At 38.6% G+C, this 18,076-nt stretch overlaps 1 protein-coding gene across 1 annotated transcript in view; it reads right to left on the reverse strand.

Moving 5' to 3' along the window:
* LOC122792852 (kelch-like protein 10) overlaps nucleotides 1–18,076 on the reverse strand; it is a 217,671-nt gene that overhangs the window by 89,434 nt on the left and 110,161 nt on the right. The window contains exon 4 of the mRNA XM_044060412.1: nucleotides 14,606–14,755. Coding sequence (XP_043916347.1) covers nucleotides 14,606–14,755 — 150 coding nt within the window. The remainder of the gene's footprint in view (nucleotides 1–14,605; nucleotides 14,756–18,076) is intronic.

Here is an 18,076-nt window from a genome sequence, read left to right on the forward strand (position 1 = left end):
AGGAGGCCGAGGCTGAGCCAATAAGTTGGCAAGCATGTGTGTGAGTCAGGAAAGGAAGAAGGCAAGATGGACCATGGAAATGTTGTGCATGGTTCTGTAGGTGCCTTCAATGTGACATCGGAGTGTGAGTGTCTGCATGAGCACAACCAAGCTCAGTGCTAGCCCTATGTTTCTACATGTTGGACAGCTGTGAGTCATGCATAGTAGACATGAGAGTGCACTGTCTCTGCCGCAGGATATGAGAATTGCTAGGAGTTCCACTGGCACCTCCATGCCTGTGGTGAGATGCTGTGCTACTGCCTGATGGTGACTGATATTAGCTGGGACCGTGTCCTCCATGGGAATGCCCAGGACCATGAGCCCATGGCTTGCTACATCTTAGTGTGGAAAGCACACTCCCTCTAGAGCACTGGATGTACTGCCACTATGGGATCATGATCATGCATGGCCATGTTGACTCACAGCAGATGTAGTTGCTGACCTACACCTATGAGGCCAATACTCAACTCCAATGAGACATTCCATCACAGACAACGTGTGTTGCAGGATAGATAGTGTGTAGTCTCTCTCAGACCTACCTCTTTCCACTGTTTCAGTCAACCCTTCTAGTGTCAGCAACACAGTGGAGGCAGTTACAGATGTCAGAGTGTGCTGCATTCATAATCCTGAGCATTTGTTGGGAGTACCTTTCTAAACATGCCTGCACCTCCATGATGGCCCTAAACATATGCAGAGTAACACATGCTGGGACACCTATGACAGGTGGTGGAGGGACAGCAGGCCACCTACGAGCACTCCTATCAATCTGCCTGTGTGTAACCTAGCCAACTGTTTGGCTATAGGCAGTTTTGACAGTCACTAAAGCCATAGTAGCCACACTTTGATTGTTCAATGTCCCCGCCCTCCAACTGTCCAATATCTGTGGCCTCAGGGGACTGGGTATGCATAGGCATACTGACTGTGTATGGGGATAATGAGGATGGGTGAGGATGTTATCTTGTCTGCCTGATTCAGCCTCTGCAACCCCCAGCTGTACCTCAATTTGTCCACCATCATCATCAGAGTCTGGAGAGACATTGACATCAAGTTGTGAAGGGGACAAAGACCAACCTCTTTGGTCACCTGGGATAAAAAAGAGAAAGTAATGCATTAATACCTACACTTCTATGTTCTGCAGTACTATGGTGCAATATATGATAAGTTGTATACACAGCTGTCACTATTACAGACTTGTATAACTCCCAACCTCACACAGTAGGACATGAAGACATTATTTTCTAACCCCAATCTGTAATTATTTGCAAAACATTCTTCATTAAACAAGAATCTCATGAGCAAAACATACATTATGTACACTGTTGACATTCTGCAAAACTCTGCACAATTGACAGTTATGGCAATCAGTAACGTCCTGACAATACTGTCAAGTCATTCACTGTGGTCACACCTACAAGGCAAAGATGCGACTCTAAACTGTGGACATTTAGAAAATATCTTTCCATCTGGTAATCATGCAGACAGTACATCATTCCAGCCAGCAGGCCTGGGATAATACTTCAGCAAATAAATTGAACTATATCTACATGTCTAACAAAACAGTTTTGTGCTTACCAGCAGCAAGAACACAGTCTCATCCAATTCCTGATGGTCTTGAAAAATTTTCAGGAAGAGGTAATGGCAACAGCACTGCATGTTACACTATAACAGGGCAAATATGTCCAAATATCTCACATTTTATAGTAGCTGCTATGTTGACAGGTATGTGGGTCGCAATCTCTACATGAGCTTAAAACTGCAGCAAATCTCCTTCCTCCACAATAAAACACCTGACACCCACATAAAACTATGTACACCTTGACAAACTGAATGCAACAGTATTCCAATGCTTATTTAACTAAGCATACCTGGATGCTCCTCTTGATAGGAATGGGTGGCACCCATGTCCACAACATATTGGCTGATGGATGCCTGGGAGCTGCTCTGTGTTGCAAGGTTTGCCAGGAATTATTCTGTGACGGAGAGTGGTTTTTCTGCTGCAGGCCCACCACCAATGACTTAATGATACCTGGCCAGGCAAGCTGCACATCTGCATGCAGAGTGTATCATATCCATGGCACAGTGTTGCACCTGGTCATATGTACAATTCTGGTGACCTACGGCATTAATATTATGCACTAGTTCCTTCCAGAAGTCTGCACACTCTTGCCTATTTTCCCTCCCTCTGGACAGCAGGACTTAGTAGTGTTGGCACAAAGCCTCAATGATGAAGTTGTTTTCTGCCTCAGTAAAGGCTGCCCTGTGTCATGCATGCATGATATCTCCAGAAATATAAATAAATGAGAACACATGTCAAGATCACATATGTGGCAGTACAGCATGTAGAGATACAAAAACAAAGGAAGGTTATCAGTATTCACTGCTTGATTACACATCTCATATTCAACAGCGTGCCAAACTTACAAATGGTATGGATGCAACTAGGACAGTAGCAATTTTGGCCTACTCCTGTTTGTGCCATGGCAGATACTGACTTATGGCCACACACCCAACACAGGAGTCCATTGTAGTGTGCCCCATAGTAGGAATCCCCATCATATAATATGCAAAAACAGCAGTGCCAATCAAATAGCAATATACTATTGCAACTGATATCAAAGGAACTATCCAGGATACCTATGTACCTAGTTAAAACACAGCATTATACCCCTGCTGTACTTTACATCCTCTGTACATGTAACACAGCTGGAGATCAATGCCATGTCATCAGTACAGTTCTAATAAAGGCTTACTGATGTAATCACTATTCTCCCTAAGTTTATTCAAATATATGCATCATGTTGGAAACAAAATGGATACAGACCTGATGGAGTAATATTTTCCTCTGTTGAAAGATACTGCTATATAAGTAATGTCTCAATGAGTTAACCATACAAAGTAACTCTCATAGAAAATGGTTCCCCTAGTTAGATGTTTGCCTTTTTAAGATGGTTCTCATTAGGAGGTGATTGCCTCTTAACCACTCTGTGGTTCAGAAATGCTACATGCAGCCTACACAGCTGATTTGTAGTATAATCAGCCAATCCCATGCAACTACTCAACAAAATATAAGACTGCAATGTAGATTCTATCCCCTTTCTCATATGTTGAGATGGAAATTACTGGGGTAAAGATACAACATCAGCACAGAGAGAGTGTTTGTAGCAACTACTTTTTACATACAGATGTGTGTGCTACAGGCTGAAGATTCTGCTGCTGCAGGCAATAGGCATAGACAAAAGCTGAAGAATGTGCAGGAGAACAGCACTTAAGAGTAACTGTGGGAACTGTGGCAGTTTTGGTGTACAGCCAGAGCCAGACTGAGTGAACCCATCCCACTTGAAATTAAGGTATGAGTTCAAGGTAAGTATGTTAGCCAAAGGTATCTTACAGAGTAAGAGGCAGCATGCTTGATGTGTCCTACAACTGGGTAGGGAGTTCATTACCATTGTGTCAACCAATTGGACAACTGCCAAGTCATGTGTTATGTCATGGTAGTCATCTGGAATGTGTATATGTATGTTACTTGTGCAGCTGTGGTTGTCTGTAATATCACTAACAAATCATTGTGGACTGCAGTCTAATATTACTGCTCCACATCTGAATTACATACTCCAAAATCCTCTGGGAATTCATGCTAATGCATGATCTGACATTCTATGTACTTTCTCGTGTTGAAATAGGAATAGTTAAGATGTGGTCCTATCTGTAGGGGTTTGACTTCCATTATTAAGAAGCAGACATTTGATATGTACTGCTTTGTGTGGATAAATAGGTGATGAGACAGTCATACATATTAGAATTTATAATGGTGGTGTACACATACATGGATCTTAACTGCTAGACAAAGCTGAATTTGAGCCCAGAACCATCTGAATCAAAAATTAATGTTTTCAGAACATTTAGCAGATTGCACTACAGAGTCACTATTAGACCAGGAGTATTTTTACATGTTGTAGGTATAATTGCACACTCACCTGATGTTACATATCCTCACTTACATCTGTTATCTTGTGCATGTCTTTATAGTGATTTATTTCTCTACCAAGGTCCCAGTTACACTCCTATGTTTCCATTAATCTTTTAGCAGGTGTATCTTTACATGTTGTACATATAATTGCATATAGTTGCTGTTACATACCTCACTTACATCTATTAATATGTGTATGGCTTTGTATTGATGTATTTCTCTATCAGAGGCCCAGTTAAATTCCCATTTTTTCCATTAATCTTTTAGCAGATTTGCTACACAATGTAGTGTGATGCACAGCATCGTGTAAACATGCTTATTGATGTTAGTTGATACACTGCACTTCAAGTGAAATGTTACTGAGTTTGAAATAGGGGACAGGTGTACTTTTTGAACATGATTATTATGCTTTCAAATACATATAGTAATATACCTTTGTTTAGCATCGTGCAAGAATTCTTTAAAGAAAAGAAAAGTTGTAGAGATAAGACTGGTAAAATGGGGTGCAAGCAGGGAGAAAATATAGTGAAAGGCAGGTAGAGTTGTGCAGGAAAGGTGTAGGAAAGAACCATAGCTATCCATTTCTTCAACAGCAACAACTGTGCACTTTAAAAGTTTTTTTAGCTGAATTTGGACTGTCACCCCCAGAGAGAGGGGTGACAACAACATAAGTGCATTGTCAAGACCAAATCAAGTGTGTCCCGTGGATACATGTGTGAAAAGGAGCACTATGAATGGGATGATTTTTTTTTAAGGAGAGTGGAACGTTGGGAAAAGGACATAGGTATGTGTGGGGCAGGTAAGTTGGGAAGTTGCGGAATGTTTTGCAGACAGACAGATAGAGAAGACTGCAGGCATGGATGATGTTGGACAGAAGAGGGGGTTGAATCTTTGGTTGGGGAGGGTATTGTAGAATCCCAGTCCCATGGATGTCAGACATGGTAGCAGTGTGACTCAAGTCCTCACCCATGGCACTGTCAGCAATGCACCTTCACATCTCTTGTGGAGGCAGTGTTTGACACTGATGCCTGTGGCCAGGCTGCCCCACCAGGAGGGACAGCATGCTCTCTACCCAATATAGGCATGCACCAACAGTTTGGTGCATAAGCCTATGCACCATGCCTGGTAGTTGGTCTTGGGTGATGAACACACTCCTTCCTCCTCCACTCACAGAAGGGGCACACCCCCAGCCTGTGGAGTGGAACTACCTGATGGAGAAGGTAGTGCAGGGGCAGCAGAAGGGGTGCCACCAGGCTGCAGCCCAGACATGCTGGGCCCCAGTTCCTCAGCCGAGGGAACTAAGGTAGGTGGATCACTGGGAATCAGTCTACCTTGTCACACTGTGGTAAATGTAGTACAAACAAAAGAGAAAAATAAATATAACCCAAACAACTGTAATTAATAACATAAGAGAAAACAATAATGAGCAATGTAAACAAACTGAAAACAATATAATGGGGAACACAGCAATAAATAATGTAAATGAAACTTTTTTAACAGCAAAGCAATATTCAATTATACATAAGACCAGCATAAAAGGTATATGCAAATAATATGATAATATCAAAGGATAACAATACATATATTGATTAAATAAATATAAGAAGAGAAGGTGTGGGGGTGAGAGAAAAAAAATAAGAATATCAGTAACTTCACAGATAATATAAACAGACTACAACTACATACTTCTAGATATGTTAGATTTCACTTGTGAGACCACTGACTGCTTATATTGCATATATGATAATCCATGTATATACCTCACAACCTCTTAGCATGGGACATTATGGGCCAAGCCATACATAATGGTGGTACAAAGGCACAATGACAGGAAACATTCCTACATAGTGTGCTCATACAATAGTAGCAGGGTGTTCTGCTAACAGATTTGCCATTAAATTGCATTTCAAGTTATGTCATATAGATACAAATCAGAGGACCAAACATATGGGGCAATATTCAGTACATTCTGCAAATATTGTGACAGTTGAGAGGTATATTTGTGTACACTAATAACATTTGACAGCTGGACATTTCTCATTTGGCTGGTGTTGGATTAGAACCCACAAGCAGTGACTAGAGGAATACTGAACATTTGATTTGAAAAAATAAATTATCAGAACACCGTCTCCTTTTACACTTTATTGATTGATGTTGTTTCAAATCTTGCATTTACACGCATCCATAGCTGTGTAGGAGTTCCATTATTTTACACATTTACCATATTCATTTTTTAACTGCAACCTATGCCATATTTCAGACAAAATGAGCAGAAGACAACATCGACTCTTAATCTGGGGATTGCATAGCATTTATTTCTGACATAGTAAAATATTATTGACTACATTTCTCAGTTGGCTGGTGTCGGATTAGAACCCACATTCTTTTGCACACATAGATAGTTGTCTAGGGCTTCTTTTAACTTACACGTTTACCCTATTAATTTATTGAGTGCAATCTACAGCATATTTCAATGAGCAGACCACAACATCGACTCTTAATCTGGGTAGACCACAACATTAATTGATTGTTGGAAGCTACGCTATACAGTACTACATGCTTTCTTGCTTAATTTGCTTTACCAGTTCAGATATGTACTGACACATTAATAAAAATATGTGATGTTCCAGGTATTTCATATATGGCTGTTAAGACTGCAATATTTCTATTTAATTTATTTTATTATTAAGTTATGCATTAAGTTATTACTTTATTGATTTTCTTACATACCATGCACTTACTTCATCCTGGCCGAACACCTTGCATGGGACTAGACATTACAAGCCCTCTCTTCTGCAGCTTTGGTAAGAGAAGGAAACAATTATGCATACTAGTTTTGCACAGATACAGCTGGTATATTTATAAGTTACTAAGAAACATACTTACATATCTGTGAGGTGCACCCATCCCTTGCTTCTTGAATCCAGGTATCCAGGGTTCCCCACTTCCTATCATACAAGTCAGCTTAATGGTGATGGCACTGCTTACCAATGCGGAGGATACCAGTTGCACTGGTTAGGTCCATGGCCTGCAGCAGCTGGAGTCCATAGCATTCTACCAATAGTCCAGTGAAAATCCTGGACTCCTGCACACCCCAACTTTGTGCATGAAAGGGCACACCTTCCCTCACAACAACAGCCATGCCCACAGTCAAAGTTTGGCTCCAAGGAATAATGGGAAATTCTCACCTATTGGCCTTTAAATAGGTTGCATTCCAGCCCATGCATGCCAATCTGTAACTTTCAAAAATCCACTGTGCCACTTAGCATTGCACAAACTCACACAACCCATGTTTAAGCAAAGCTTAGCAATGTGCAAACAGGAAAAGACTGCTGGCCATGTTTAAGCTCTGCTTAGCATGGAGCACCTTTTCTAAATGTAACAATTATTTACCTTAAAGTCAACCGATTTTTCAGTCACCTGACATAGTTTCACAGCACTATATGTAAAAGGTATTCTTGCCCAGGACTTACTACACTGTAGGTCATGATTCACCCTATGCAGCCACTGGGATGATGAAGAGAACTCGTATATCTTCAGATATACTGCAAAGGTGCATGCAAGCATAGAGCAGCTTGTCTGTGTGGGTTTGTGCATTGCTAAGCACTGCAGAACTACAATTCATTGCATCTGGTTTCTATTTTTAGCTGTCTAGTAGATGTCTAATGCATAAGTACGCATAGCTAAATAATGCAGCACATCGCACAAACAAACATATGAAAATAAAAAAAAATAAAATCGAATGCATCTAGTTTCTATTTCTATATACAGAAACCAACAAAATGACTCAGGGTAAGGAAAGGTGCAAAATCAGCAGAACTGTAGAACAAACAATATGCACCAGTCTTGCACTAACAAACTTGTATTTATTATAGAATAAGATAAAAATTAAAAAAAAACGTAAGTGCTTTCACGATAATTCCTATTGCTTAATTAGACAACTAAACAATTAAAAGTTACAGTTCATGTAACATTTCAAATTTGTCAGCTGATATGAACAAGCCAATAACAAATGACCCAAATCTTTTTCTCTTTTATATATGAAGATTTTTGGTGACATTCTTAATGAATTTTCGTATATGTTTTTTATATGTTTTCTATGTTTGCTGAGGACCTTTAAGATTTGGGTCTTTTGTTATTGGCTTGATCATATCAGCTGACAAGTTTGAAAGGGTTTAATATACTTATAATACATTTTTAATCTGTTATTGTTTAAGTGAAAATTGCCTCTTTAAACTGCTGGATTGCATCATTATTTTTCAATTGAAATTCAAGATGTGATTTGTCGTTTTAATCTATTTAATTAAGGACATCCATTTTGGTAGCACTTTACTCTGATGACATCTTTTGTAGCTATGCCAAGACAAAAGCACTCAGTCATTTTATATGTTTTTAAATTTTATTTAAAATTTGCAGTTGAATTAAATGTTTGGTCACTAGTTGGTCAGTCATGTTTTTTTTTTCCTTTCTTTTTTTTTTGCTTGTGTAGAATGCATTTTGTGTTACTACTTTTGGAACATCCACTTACAGGAAGTTGAAGTTTCATAGTACAACCATAATTTTAATCAGATAATTGTAATCACATTTGGACACTTTTGTTTTATTGGCTAGATAGTTTAAAATGCTTAGAAATGCTCTAATTAAACTACTTAAATGCTGCAAGAAATTAAAAAAAATATATAGCAAAAGGTCGTTTTGAAGCTACTTGGAAAAATATGAAAAAAAATGACAAATGTTTCAAAATGAGCTGTAGTCTGTTGCAAATCATGTCAAGACAATTGAAGCCATTCTTTAGAAAAAAGCATGACATAGAATAAGAATATAATAAGTCATAATGTATGCCTAGAATATTTATTTTCTTGTTCCTCTACAGGTCACATAGGAACAAAGTGACTGGGACTCAGTAACACAGCCAAATATAAAAATAACAAAATGCTAAATTAAAATGTTTGTCTGTCATAAAATCATGCCATAAAATACCACCAATTGTCTTTTAATACACAGAGTGAAAGTCTCCCTTGAGGCAAGTAAAACAATACAATGTTGGGATCACTGCTGCGATACTGACTAACAGACCAACAGGGAAACAATACATCCCGCTTCAGGTTGATTGCCATTACTACTGGGCTGATACCTGTCAGCAAAGATACTTACTGTTGCCAACAATGAAATTCCCTGTTGGAGTGGAAGCCACTAAGAATCGTGCTTCTGCTGTATTACTCAGAAGTTAGGAGTACTGAAAGCATATGAGGAGACGAAGGATAGATATATAAGTTGCCCTTCTTCTCAAGATGTATTAAAGAGAATACATAGTCGTTTACCTAGTTGTAGACTAATTATCAGAATTCAGACATTAGTCTTACAGGCCATGCTTTATGTGTCAGCAGTTTCCAGAGTTCATTCACAATTATTCCATGTTGAAATTAGTTGGGAAATCAACACTACCCCCACAGATAAGAATATTTCTGTTTGGCCTTGGTGTGCCTTTTGTCATAATTCATAAATACTGAAAAGAATGGCATTGTAGTCCTCTTTACCTTCTTTCCATCTCACTCTGGCTACATTTGGTTAATTTATTACATTTTTGTATGTACACCTAAGTTACTTATTTTCTATATAATATACACAAATTGGTTTTGTCTTCATTTGTAATAGTTATCTATACTTGTCTAACTTCTGGCTCTTTTTGTTCTGACTACCTTCCCTGCTTCATGCTTTATGTGAAATTGCCGCCCCCCCCCCCCTTACTTTTTTTGGTAGAATAAGCTTAGACTTGCACTTAGGAACTTATAACACTAGATTTGCATTTTCTTTTCCATCATTATTTCTGTTATTAAAGTAATAAATAGTGATTTCAGAAAATCGGTATAAGTGAGAATGAGATATGATTAGAAGTCTAGGTTATATACATTTATTTACCAAAAATAAAAGAAGAGACATACAATCCTTACTGGAAAAGGTTGATTTTAGTGCACCAGATTCTGTATCAGATAAAAGGAAAGGTACTTTTAGTTGTTAATTATGCAGATTTTGTAGGTTCATCAATAATAGCCCTTTTTATATTTGGAACATAAGGACAGACCCTACAGTGTTAAGGGACATTTTTGCTGTAATTCAATAAATGAGGTTTGCATTGCTGTTATTCATGTGAGAGCTTTGGTGGGTAAAACCATAAAGAGGCTAGCACTAAGACTGTATCAGCATGTATACAGTATTATAAAAAACTAGATTCATCTAATGCCTTATTTAAATATTCAATTGTGTGTTGATTTTCTTTTAAAAAACATGTTTTTGTTATTGTACAAGTAAAACAATTTTCAAAAAGGTAGTTTGCATAATAGTCTGGATATTAAATAATTATGCTGACAACTGTTACTAAACACAAACTACCACGTTTAAACAACAATATAAATGTTAACTGTTATCTATAGTCTTTACTAGAGCATTAAACAGCATTTTAACTAAGATGTCATAAATTATTATTGGTTTAAGATTATCAATAATGTATACACTGGTAAAATATGATAGTGTTTTAAATGTGATGTTTTGCTGTCTATGCATTTTTTTTAATTAACCAGAGTCATATGAGGCTTATAAATATGAGCTTGTAGCTATTTATCAGTTATGATGAAGTTTTTGTGAGTTTTTGGAAATGAAAGTGTTTAACTGAAAGAACAAATTGTGCTGTTCTCAGTGCCCATTTTGGTGTATGTTTGTTCTTTTTCCTTGCAATTACATTTTCTCTTACTTTCTCTGGCATTTCTTTTGAGAATCATGCAATATCCATCATATTGATCACTGCTGCAGTATCCTAAGCAGTCTGGGGTATATCCTGCCAAGGATATAACAGACAGTTTCCAAAGCTTACAGTGCACCAGCCATATACTCAAACCATGAGACAGCTTGAGCTGAGCTGACTAAAAGAAAAATGTGGGTACTGAGCCTTTCAGAGATTTCCTGCTGCAAAGGAAAGTGCCCTCTGTAGATTTTCAAGGACTGACAGTTGGTTTGTGCTGTTCCTTGCTGGACAGATAATTTCTTCCATTTATAAGACCCTACACATTTTTTTATTTTTGTAATGTAGTATTGCTGTCAGATAATTTACCTGCTATTATAGTTATAAAGAAGTAAAACAAATTATTATTTGTTGGTTTCCCAGATAAATTGGAGAAAAGACTTCCACATTTAATATTTTATTTAAAGTTACTCACCATAACAGTTGTTCCACCTCTTCTTTTCTGACTATAACCTTACCATTTCCTGTTTTACTCCCTAGTTTCCCAGTCCGGCTTTGATTGCTTTGCCTTCAGTTTGATTCCACATATTTTATGAACTACACTATAGACTAAGCATTTCTTCCAGTAAGGCTGACAACTTATATACTAAAGATGCTCCCACCAACCTTATTTGAGAGTGGCACATCTAAGGCAGGACCCTCCATAGTGAGTTGGAATGCAATTTATCTGAGGCCTGCTTACAGTTTGGGTACAAGATATGATCCTGTTTCTGTGTGTATCAGAATTACTGGTGCTTTATCTAGTGCCACAAACCAGAAATCCCTAATTTTTTCCTGCCATTCTATATGCTCCATCTGTACGTTCCTTGATCTTTACCTCATCTTGAGAAAATAATTTTGATACTAACACTATACCAATTATAATGCAGTTTTTGCCTCCTAAGAGACACAATCTACTTCTTTCATTTTATGTTTACATCTTAGTTCTGTTCTTGCTGTCCTTTTTTGGATTGTATATCGAGTTATTCTTGGCTAAGCCAGTTTAGACTTCCTGCTGCTCTTGTGGAATATAGACTCTGATATGCTATCATCCCAGTTATGGATTTCTGTATACCATATTTCTGTGATCAGCAAAACTGTTAGTTCCAGAAGCTTGATGCACAATTGTGCATTGTTGTTAGTTGCTGTACATTTACTGGTGGTCTTATCATTTTTGTTATATCTATTATGGTTTATTTAGAATTAGCTCTAATATTTATTCAACTCCTTTAGGCATAAAATAGTTGAACTAGTAATCCACCACATTGGCATTAAGTGTACATGCTGCTTCAAATGTGTGGGTGAGGGACGGTGTGTAAGGTTTTTTTGTGTGTGCGTGCATGCGCGTGCGTGTGTGTGTCTGTGTGTGTGTGTGTGTGTGTGTGTGTGTGTGTGTGTGTGTGTGTGTGTGTGTGTGTGTGTGTGTGTGCGTGCATGTGCGTGTGTGTATGCGTGCGTGCATGTGTGTGTGTGTGTGTGTGTGTGTGTGTGTGTGTGTGTGTGTGTGTGTGTAAAACTGCCAGTAATAAACTGGCATCCTATCCAGTATTAGTTTCTTTCTGCTTGTGCTCAGTGAATGGTGAGACAGGTTCTAGCCCCTCAACAAGGACCATAAATTGGATTAAGCAAATAAACAGAAAATAAATGAAGGAATAAATGACATTTTCTCCTGTTTGCCTTCATTCTCCTTACTTTTGACAGAGGGGCTAAGACAATTGTGTTGCTTTCATTTTCTTTGCCCTGGGCATTTGAAATATCTGCTTAAGAAGAATTCAATCATATCGCTTATTAAGTCAAATCTGTTTCATAACACAGACAATATTGACACTGTAGGTATGCATTTTCCTGCCCTTAGCAAAGACAATATAAACAGTTGTGCAGTGTTTATTGAAACCCATTTTGAATGTTTTTGTTTATAGCACCCTATCTACACCTATAAACATATAAGCAGTGACTCTGTGAATGTCATTGTACAGGGTGGAGTATTTGCTTAAGGCCACTTCCCAAGTACAACTCTTCCCTGAATTGCTTCCATCCTTTTTATATCTATGTAATAATTGCACTTCACTGTGGCAGAAATCTGCTTAATGGGAGCATTGTAAATCTGCAATCAGTACTGAGTGATACGGCTTTGTTTCTTGATGGTCATCTATGCTATAAGCTTAGTAAGAACCTATACCTACAATAATATCCAATTACACTTTTTGTACTTGCTTGCATAATCTGAAGGATTCACTGGATGTTCACCCTAACCAGGGTACTAGGTACACATCTATACCATTTCATTTTCTACTTCTGTTCTAACAAATTAATTATTGAACAAAATTTGTTTTGTCTTTCTTCTATTGGGTTTATTCTTCCCCTCCTGTATGTCTGCTCTGTTTCTTCCTCATTCTCCAGTGTTTTAGCTAACATTGTATATGCAGTCTCTGATACAGTCTATACATAGCTCCAGATAGTATATACTGAGGCCATATATAAGGATTTCATCTAAAAGGATTACTGGAACTAGTGGTATATCTCCTAAATAAGCAAAACCATTTGGTGTCTTGAATTCTAAGTTGAGGCTGTCTCATAACTGTGTTGATAAACTAGGAGTTAATTCCTTCTCATATGGACTTGGAGCTTTATATTACAACATAAATAATGACAAGTGACATTCCATGGCATAAACTAAATAATGCAAAGATACTTCAAGAAAGTTAATTTGCATAGAGATGAAGCAATGTTTGTCAGTTTGATTATTCTATCACACAAACACAAGCTCATATGAAGATGCAGATAGATGAAAACCTTTCTACTGAGACAAGTAGAGGGTTGATCCTAGCGAGTTTTTAGCTTTCTTTTGTATTCCATCCATCTGATCCAGGGACAGTCTTAGGCTTGTACTTCCTACACTCCGTATACCATTTCAACAAACTATCATTCAACTGTAGTTTTCTTAAGCCTTTTTATAAATCATGCTCCTTTTCTGTGCTTTTTGTTTTCCTCTCCTCCTCCACTCACTCAGCTACCTACAGACAGAATGGGGAATCAGTATTGTACGCCACTGTGCATTATGACTTTCAGCATGTACAGAACTTGCAGTCTGTAACTGTAATCATATTTTAGTTATTTTGCTCCACTTCTCAGTTAAGGCATCGACTCATTGTGTGTGTGTGTGTGTGTGTGTGTGTGTGTGTGTGTGTGTGTGTGTGTGTGTGTGTGTGTGCGTATACATGCATGCACATGTGCACATACACAAACTCACACACACACACACACACACACACACACACACACACACACACACACACACACACACACACACACACACACACACACACACACAAACACACGCACACCATTTCTTTTCAATGCCTTCTGAAGGGGAGACAGTTCTGCAGATGCTACCTTATTATAGCCTCCTAAAAGAAGGTGAGGCTGCTGAAATCACTTGCTCAGTCACTTAGCTACACTTCCCAATGCCTCATTTCATGTCTGTCACTTCCCTCTCATGAAAAGCTACATGATTCTGCCTAGAGATGAGTGTACTATTCAGTCTCCTCTTCTTTTGACCTTCTGAACATGTAAAATATCCAGAGGATACCAAACGCCAATATCAGACAAAAGCTAACACATTTTTCAAATGTGTTTCACAACTGTAACTTATTGGTCTTGAATAAAAATTATTGCATAAAGGGTACTCATTGTACCCAGATTGGTGGTTCTCTTCATTTTGCTTCTGTTTTTTCTGTTCAGCTATATTATTAATGTTCATATTTCTTATTCCAGCAGAATAACAAATAATTTATGAAAACATTTGGTAGGACTTATTTTCTTACCGCATAAATCTGTTCATCATAAGCAATAACTCCTATCCCACTTCTTCTGCTTGTCATTGGAGCAATCAAGGTCCATTGGTCAGTTTGTGGATCATATGATTCAGCACTGAATAAACATTCATTCCCAGTGAAGCCTCCACATATGTATACCTAAATTAATACAAAAAAATAATATATATATATATATATATATATCTCAAGTCAAATAAAGCTGTTTATTGGATTAAGTAAAACAAAATCAGATAAATCACTAAATAGATAGGCTTTGTTTTAGTCATCATCTGATTCCAATACAGAATAAAATGACAGTAATTTCAGATGATCCACATAAGACAGATAATGAAGATCTTGAATTTTCCTTTGTGGTCTCTCCATTTGCTACAGGTGTTTGGAAAGGTACATACCAAAAGGGGAGCTGTACTCAGTTATTGGCGTGATGAGGGAAGAGTGCAGGGAGGTTATAACTTCTTTTTTTCTGGAGGCAATGCCCTTACGTATGAGATGAGCAATATAGAATGCCCTTCTTACCATTGTGGAGACATGGTACTCAAAGGTAAGGTTGCTGTCAACCTGTGTACCCAGCCTCTCACCACTGAGTGCATGCTTAGGGTGTTGCTGTTGATGTGGTAGTTAGCAGGAACATCGCCCTTACCGAAAGGGATGATAATACCTTTTTTGCATTGAGTTTAAGGCCATGACTTTGGCACCAATCATTTGCTTGTGTTAGACCCTCTTGTAAGATGTTGACATAATTTGGAGATTCTATGACTACTCCCAATTTGCAGTCATCAGCAAACTTTGTCAGCCACAAACCTTTAGTTTTTGCTTGTACTTCAGAGAAATAGTTTCCAAACAGTAACAGTCCCAGGACAGATTACAGGTTACAGGTCTGCTGTTGGAGGAGGATTCCAGTATTTTGACTATATGGGTTCTGTCAGTGAGCCAGTTAGTGACCCATCTAACAATATAAGGGTTTCATACCTAGTTGGGTGAGTTTGAAAATAATGCTTGAGTGGCTAAGTCTAGGTAGGCTGTATGCACAGATTTTCTCTCTTCCAAGGCCTTTGTCACTGTCTAGAAGAAGTCCACCAGATTTAACAGGCATGATCTCCCTTTGAGAAGTCCAAACTGAGTAGGGTCAAGTGTATGGAAATTACTTATGTCTTTGTTGATAAGATCCATGATGATTTGTCTCATGGCCTTGCAGATAAGGCAAGTCAGGCTAATAAGTTTACAGTTCCCAGGGTCAGTGGAAGCACCAACTTTGTGCAAGGGAATAATGGTGGCTGTTTTCCATTCAGCTGAGATGAAGCTGGTGCCTAGTCTATGACTGAAAAGAGTACCCAATGGTGTTGTTAATTTTTGTTGGAGCCCATGTAGGATGCAGCCTGGGATGTTATCAGGTCCCATAGAGGCTGTGTTTTTGGCCTTAGAGAGGGAATTTACAACCTGCTCTTTAGAGATACAAGGTAGGGGACAGGTGGTAGGGATGTCATGGGGTACATGTGGCAGGGACAGGGGACTAAAGTTTTCACAGAACCTGTCAGCCAACAGGTTAGGTATGTCCACAGGCACAGTATATGTGGCATCATTAACTACCAGTTTGGCGCAAATCTGGGCCTTTTCTTTTAGGTTATGGATGCAGCTAAAGAATGCCTTATGGTTGTCATTAGTTGAAGAAGCTAATTTGGATTCATAGTTTGCTTTGGAGGACTTCACAAGAAGTCTAATTTGCTTGTTTTAGCTGAGGAGGGAGTGTTTCCAATTTAGTGCTCGCTCCTTCTTACTCTTAGATAGCAGTTTCTTCCTCTTCCTATCAGGTATGGTCAAGTCAATGCAGTTACACAGGTGTTTGTGTAAAGCACTGATGTAGAACTCGGCATAGTTGCCAGTTCCATCTGAGGGGGGAGTTCACTGAAGCTTTTTATACCATCCTGTAAGTGGTAATAATCTGTTCTGGAGAAGTGTTTTAGTTTAGTTGCTGCTGGGGGAGGGGGGGTCAGGTGTGATAGTTACTTCAAATGAAACTTATTTGTGGTCAGAGCTCACCATGGCATACCTCACAGTGGGGGTGCTACAGTGGTCCGCCATATTGATAAGCACCAGATCCAGGATGTTGGCACCCCTTATGGTGGTGTCAACCAGGTGTTCCAGGGCTTTGGAATTAACAAAATTGAGGAAACCTTGGGCAAGTGGTTTAGAGCATGAGTAATTTACCCTGTCAATGGATAGGTAGTTAAAGTCACCCAAAACCATGGTGTTCACATATATCTTGATCGACTCAAGTAGATCTAAATAGGCAGAGTGGGTGTCCTGATTCTTGGAGGGGGTCCTGTAGCTGACAATGACTTGAATAGGTGTCCTACCAACAGTTAATTGTACCTGAAGTATCTTGAGGGAATCATACTGTTTAACCAGTCTGGAGGTGTATTTATCTTTAATGAATATTGATATACTACCTCCTTTAGTTTTCATGCTTTCATTTTGTGGTCTGAACATGTCGAAGGAGCTACAATGATTCAATCATTGAGTAGAATGCCCTCTTTTGTGTGTACCTAACCAGGCATATCCAACAAATGGAATGTCCACATAGTTTCCTCACTAATAGAAAACAGGGCATAAGTAAAATGTCCTATGCAGACTACCTCAAGGCCTTATCCCTGTATCAAGTATCATACAAGCTGCTGAGGGGAGATCTATGCCTGGCATGCAAGGTGTTGTCAATCTCCACTCTGATGGACCTTCTACATATCAGCAAAAAAACAGCAACAGATTTACCCATTCAAAAGACTTAAACCTTGCCATTTAAATAAATAGGACCTGCTGGAGAGACAGGTATGCATCCCAGAGACTACCCAGTCTCTGGAACAGGCTTCCCATCCTTGTGAAGCAGAGTTCCTCCCTAAACCAGTTCAAGTGTAACTTGGAAAATTGAATGGGGAATAGGAAATTCATCCATGGTTTGGCACCTATGTCTCTTCTGGACACAGGCAACTTGTAAATGGTTCATCTCCCAGGCCCTTACTTTTAAATGTTTCATCTCCCAAGCCTCTGTTTACACTTATCAAGGTTACCAGAAGGTGTCAAAGATTTGTGATGCATGGCTAGGCTTAAAAAGGCCCTTGTGGTCATTAGCCTAGTAAATGCCTATGAACCTATATCCTTCAACTCTCTTGTGTTTTTCAGAACGTTCCGGATCTTCCTCATATTTTTACAGAGTCACTAGTTAAATGCTGGATTTTTTTATAAATCACTGTGGATTCAGGTCAGTCATTAATGATAGACTTTAGCGTTTCATACTTCTAATTGTCCAGACAATGAATGTTGTTGCCAAATCCTGTTCTATTCATTTTGTAAGTGATAACAGTAATATTTTAAAAAAACAAACTTTTCCTTGATTTTGTCCCCCTCATTCTTCTGACTTTGTTCAGCATTGTTGAGGAAAAGAGTCAAGGTGTTATCTGACAAAGT

The sequence above is a fragment of the Protopterus annectens genome, chromosome 2.part0 (genome assembly GCF_019279795.1).
Source record: "Protopterus annectens isolate FY-2018-M chromosome 2.part0, PAN1.0, whole genome shotgun sequence".
Taxonomy (NCBI): Eukaryota; Metazoa; Chordata; order Ceratodontiformes; family Protopteridae; genus Protopterus; species Protopterus annectens.